The 6,000-nt window shown below is 34.9% G+C and overlaps 1 protein-coding gene and 1 non-coding gene across 3 annotated transcripts in view; both read right to left on the reverse strand.

Annotated features, from left to right (window-relative positions):
• The window catches only part of fbxo31 (F-box protein 31), a 124,174-nt gene extending 120,610 nt beyond the window's left edge, over positions 1–3,564 (reverse strand). For both annotated transcript variants that reach the window (XM_028810107.2, XM_028810108.2), the window contains exon 1: positions 3,047–3,564. In XM_028810107.2, the coding sequence (XP_028665940.2) occupies positions 3,047–3,482 (436 nt within the window). In that variant the 5' untranslated portion in view covers positions 3,483–3,564. The remainder of the gene's footprint in view (positions 1–3,046) is intronic.
• Positions 3,565–3,719: 155 nt separating this feature from the next.
• On the reverse strand, positions 3,720–3,792 carry trnam-cau (transfer RNA methionine (anticodon CAU)). The gene has a single exon. It is a non-coding gene; the product is annotated as a tRNA-Met (tRNA).
• Positions 3,793–6,000: the final 2,208 nt, after the last annotated feature.

A 6,000-nucleotide genomic window follows, 5' to 3' on the forward strand; every position in this document is an offset into this window, starting at 1 on the left:
AGGCGACTGCGTATTCAGCTTCGGAAGGATGTGAGTTAATGAGGAGGCAGGCGAATTATGTATTAAGATGAACACAGGGACACAACTGGAAATTTGTTTAAGGCAGCTTTTGAAAAATTAAAAGAATTTTTTTTCACCCAAATAGCCATAGACATACAGAATAAATTATTAAGTAGCGTGGAAGAGAGTAGGAGTTAAAGGTCCTTCAGATCTCAATTTGATATTGTTTTGGGCAATCAATGCGAACAGGTTCATCAAGCTTGTTCAGCTTAGTGGACTGTTCTTATCACAATTGTTCTAATGTTCCAAGTAATAAAAACCAACAAACGGCATTTTTTAATCTGGTCAATGGCATACTGATCTGTACCTACACATAGTAGTAAATATATGAAAGATTTTTAAATTTACATTAATTACTTAAATGTATTAAAGTATAAACCCAAACAAATATATTTTAGTTTATTTATTTATTTAAGCCTGTTCCAGTATATGATGTTTTACTAGCCATGCTACCTGTCAAAGGCAGGTAATAGAATAAGTTAAAAAATAATTGCTGTCACTTATGCAACATGTACTTTAAGCGCCTTTCCATGGCATTTGCCCGCTTCTCAGATTCATTATGCCATTATTTTCAAGGCACCTTTTCCACCACCTGTCCGCTTTATATTTGTCATTGAAGCTAACTCTCTCAGCGCACCTTGTATGCTGTTTGCCTTCTCATGTACCTCACAATTGTACTTTCTCTTTCAATTGCATCAACAAAGCATACTACTGTAAATAACAGGAAGAGACGCGCACTCAGACCTTTGTGTTTTACTGTATGGTAGATATTGCTTGTTTTGTACAAAAAGATAATACACATTCCACAATCCTGGTAAACATTGACACACTCAATACCTAAAACCTATTTTACACACCTCTGATTAGACTAAGTTTTCTGCCATTTTAATATGCTCAATTGTATTAGATTATGGACCTATTTATGTATTTGTTTAATTTATCTTACGGTTTTATGAGAATATCGCATGGTTTTTGTTTGGCAACTGCTATGACACTGTAGTTTCCTTTACAGGTATGTGTCTACTTATAAACATTCCATGGTTTTTCCCCTTTGGCTGCAATAGTAGTATATTAAAGGAGTGCAAGTGTTCTTATAAATTACTTTACAAATTCAAAATGTACTCATTTATGTGATTTTCATTTTGAAATGTAGAAAGCAAGGGAAAAAATCATTACATGACTTCCAATGGGCTAATATGAAAGTGATAAAAAAACACTATAGACAAATTACTCAATTGTCACTGAAAACAGAATAAAATATAAAAGTGGGAGGCTATCATCTATGAATATAAAAGGCAACATATCAAAAAGCAGTGTGAAAGTGCAAACTAAAATGCTGGCTACAAGAACAGAACCAATGGAGTTGCTTGGTCCAATGCAAAATTTCCCCTGTCCTATTTTCAGATATATTTCTAATATGCTTTCTGCAAACTCGAGGTTGTGAGGATGAGATTACTGTGAAAAGAAGCTCTAGCCTTAGCTAAAAAGTGAAGTGACAATGCTTCATGCAGCACTGAAAACGTTTATCACAAAACAATGAATGTTAGTAAATGAACATCCGAAGTATGTAAGAAGGAAACATGACAATATTCATCTGAGGCTGAAGAAACGAACATGTGAGCTAATGATCAGTATCTTCATTATAACCAAATTAACTTGTTTTGTGTTTTGCTAAAATAAGCATATATATATATATATATATATATATATATATATATATATATATATATATATATATATATATATATATAAAAAGAAATTTTAAATTTTCTGAAAATCAAATAACTATTTAAATAAAAATCAATCTATATTTCTCCAATATGACAAAGCATACAAAACAATTTATAAGCCATTTTATTTTAAATTTTATTAAATGGTAAAACGTTGCTTGCATATTCAATAATTTTCAGAATCTGCATGCAGATCTGTGAGAAGCCAAAACCCCCAAGGAGGATACCAGTTCATCTCTCAGCATGCTTATGCAAATCAGACCAATTTATGGATGTCATTTAATCAAAGAACTTGGACAGGTATTAAACTGGAATGCATATAATAACCCTCTTGTACCTCAATTTCTTATCAGGCAACAACGAAATGCATTTTATACACACATTACTTGTTAAGAGTTCTGAATAATGAATGTAGAGATATGGAACTTTGATAAATACTTTGTATAAACTTGTGAAATTTTAAAACATGCCTCAGAATAAGGCATGCATATTTTGGCAAGCAAAATTATAAGGAAGAAATTACTTCACTCTAATCTTTAAACTGTCAAGAACAGTACAGGCATTTTATGCTATGAATAATCAGGCATACAAATGTGCTGGTAATACCAACTTAAACTGTTATTTGAATATAAACCAAGACTTCCTTTTAACCAAGAAGTTCAACCATTCTTAAAACAAAACGGATTTACAGAATTATAATATTTTAGCAAAAGAATACGGAGAGGAGACGCTCTGTTTTCATTTTGAACAAAGTTACTCCGGTTGTAAGAACTACTTTCAAGTAGCTTTGAACTATATCACGCACGAACAGCTAATCGTTTGTAAAGGAACTGGTAACAGTACATAAACAAAATGCATTATTTAGTTTAAAGTGAGATTAACAAAAAGGTTTTATAATCTAGCAAAAAGTATGATTCAAACAATTATCAATTCAATATTTGTCAGGCACACTATCTTCCATTTCACATTTCAGGGCTTGACTTCTGAGAATACAACTGATCAAAACGAGCATTGTTAGTGTTCTTCACAGCAAATGCTACTAAACCACCAAGGTTTCAAGTTTGTTTTTCTTTTAATACACTCCAGTAAAAGGAAAAAAAACTGAGTTTTTGATCTAACATTTCTTACTTGTCTTTACTCACGTTCGGTACAGAGAACATATTAAAGCAAAAAGTAATAGGTTTGAAAATAAGCCTAGCACAAGAATTAAAAGAGCCCTGTAAAAAGTAAAAAAAAAACTAACTGCATTCCTTTACCCTCTATACACCGTCTCCTCCAGATGGTATCAGTGTTAATGATCTGACGGAATTTCTTGCACACCAGCGACAGGTTGGGCAGTGCTGTCCCGGGGAGGGAAGAAAAGATCTCCACTAGCAGCTCTGGTGGCAGATCCAGCAAACGGGGCGACCCCTTGTGTTCCGGGTTACGGTTCGACAGCCCATTGAGGATTGCACTTGTAGAAGAGGCAGATGTCACAGGAGCCGTAGATACCACTGCTTTACCCGATGCTTTGCTTGCATCCTGTCGCTTAATAACTATCCGTTCGTCCATCACCCCCTCGTTCTCTTCTTCATCGTCGTCGTCATCCAGCTCGAGTCCAGGATTTGAGTCAGGGTCGCCTCTCTGTTGTCGTTGCCTCCTCCGACACCTCCGTGACTGTCCAACTCCGCAAAGCCTGGCGCACACCGCCATCCGTACTCACCGCTGGAACAACATTACATCAGCACTCCCAGCCTGCCTGTCAACGAAGGTGTTATGGGTGCGTGCTCCCGGACGTGCGTCATGTCACGAGGGGCAGCGTCGTTACAAGACAGGATGCTGGGAAATGGCAGAGAACATTACTTAAAGCCAGGAAAGTCTGTGACACAATTTGAGCCGGACATAAAATGTCGTCATTTAAAGACGAAATTTAAAATCAAAAATATTTCATGCCCCGTGTGAGGATCGAACTCACGACCTTCAGATTATGAGACTGACGCGCTACCTACTGCGCTAACGAGGCACCTGCATATTTAAACTCCTACAAGTCGTGGTAATTCTTGGTAACAAGAGTCAAACAAATAACATATCTTCAAGATTTTACTAAGGATTTAAACCTCGGTTCAATCACAGCTTGTATCTCTACCATGAGTTTAAAGTTTAGTTAATCACAGCCCGTGAAGAAAATAATTAACTGACCGATTCCATGATCTTCGCTGCTTTTCTGCCAGCCACCCAATCTCATGACGATCGTTCGTTACTGGCTTATTCGTGTTATTTTTTAACTCAATAGTATAATATGCATACGCAGTTGTTATGTACTGTATACAGAATAAACGTCTATAATCGCATAAAAACTGGATATATTCCAATATGGCGTAATAATAGTTACGTGAAACAATTACATTGACGATTAAAGTGTATTTTATAAATAACATTTATAAACTGTTTACTGTTAAGATGCAGCTCTAGCACCCCTTTGGTGATTTAAGAGTTTTTATTTGCTTATTTTAGAAATACTGTATTTTCTTAAAAGCCGCAGTCTGGTCCGAGCAGGATTCGAACCTAGTTTATGAGTCGCTTTGTGGTAAAATATCACGTATTAGTCGAGGTATAGCTGCGATTCTTGAGAGACGAGCTACCAAGAATTATCATAGAGATCCGGATTTGAAACCTGCTCATGGCACATTGCCGAATGGAAGAATATATCTCTAAAATATATATATTTTTTAAACTTTCTCTTCGACGAACGGTGCTTTGAATTCTACTTTGCAGATTTAGTTGTTTATTTTTATTTTTTGATTAAACAAAAACTGTTTAATGAATGATTGATTTGTTAAGGAACACATGGACAACAAGCAAAGTTAAAATCACAATTAAACACTGCCTGCAAATTCTATTGAATCATAATAACAAATACTGTAATAACGCATTTCACTTACTTATATAGCACCTTTATCATGGTCTCAGACGGCCGCAAAGATAATCAAGAGGGGTACAATAAAAATGAAAGCACAATAAGAATGAATAAATAATAGTTCACAGCCTTGTGTTTGTATGTATTTATAAAATTTGGGAAGTAATATATTCTAGTTGATGCTGACATTTAATTAATTTGAAGTAGGTAAAAATAAATATTTGGAAATATTGCGAAGGGAAATGTTTATATACTTACAGTAAACAGCACACACACCATGTGCCGAAAATTGTTTCATTTCTCAAATTACCTAGGTAATCTGCAAATTACCTACTAGGCACTCGTTAAAGTGAAAATAAGATCTTTGCTGGAACAACAGCAACGTTTCTGTACGCTTAAATTAACAATGTTATTTATTTATTTTTCCATATCTAAAGAATCAAGTTAATACAATCAAACAATCAACAAATTAGTTGATAGAATCAATCATCAATCAATTAAAAAATTATAATACAAAGAATCAAACGGTTTAAAATATTATTACAATTAAGGAAATGAATTTGCAAAAGATGATAAAATTATGCTTACTTATTAGTGCAATCTAAAGATTGGTGACACTTTGAATTACATAGCAATTGGTTTTTGCGACAAGCACACCTATTTGTGGTACATTTAGATTTGCAGTCACATTTTCTGAAACCCTGCCCAGTACCAAGGGATTGTTTTATTGCTGTTTGACGTAAAGATATTTCTACAGCAGGGACGTCTTCTTTCGTTACAAATCTCTTTTTGCAAACACTGAATTAAGATTTTGCATACAATTGTTTTAAAATACCCGTTTTAGTACCAAGTTTATAAAAGCCATCCTCTGTTTTACTAAGAATCACAGCTAAAATCGAGCGGGCATCAGTTTTTGCTCTGTCTACTTCGGGTACTTTAAAGTGTGACACCTTCATCGACATTTGGGTGCTTTGCATTAGAAACTGCTAACATTTTCTTTGCTTGCTTTTCTAAACCTTTCTTGGCTTCATCACGCTGTATTTTCTGATCCATATTCTTTTTACAGATGTTGTACAATACATTCTTACCATACCCTTCCACTTTAGGATCTATTTCACCACAAATTACATGAACAAACATATCACACGATTTACAACCAGCGACGACAAGACGCTGGCGAAACCAAACTAAAAGTGGAGGGAGCGGGGGAAGGAGTAGGGAAAGGAGAAACAAACTTTTGAACTTTAACGATACGGAAGCCGTTAGTGTGCACATTACCTAGGTAAAATGCGGAAAACTCTTGATTCCGCACGT

Source organism: Erpetoichthys calabaricus, chromosome 9, assembly GCF_900747795.2.
Source record: "Erpetoichthys calabaricus chromosome 9, fErpCal1.3, whole genome shotgun sequence".
Classification (NCBI taxonomy): Eukaryota; Metazoa; Chordata; class Cladistia; order Polypteriformes; family Polypteridae; genus Erpetoichthys; species Erpetoichthys calabaricus.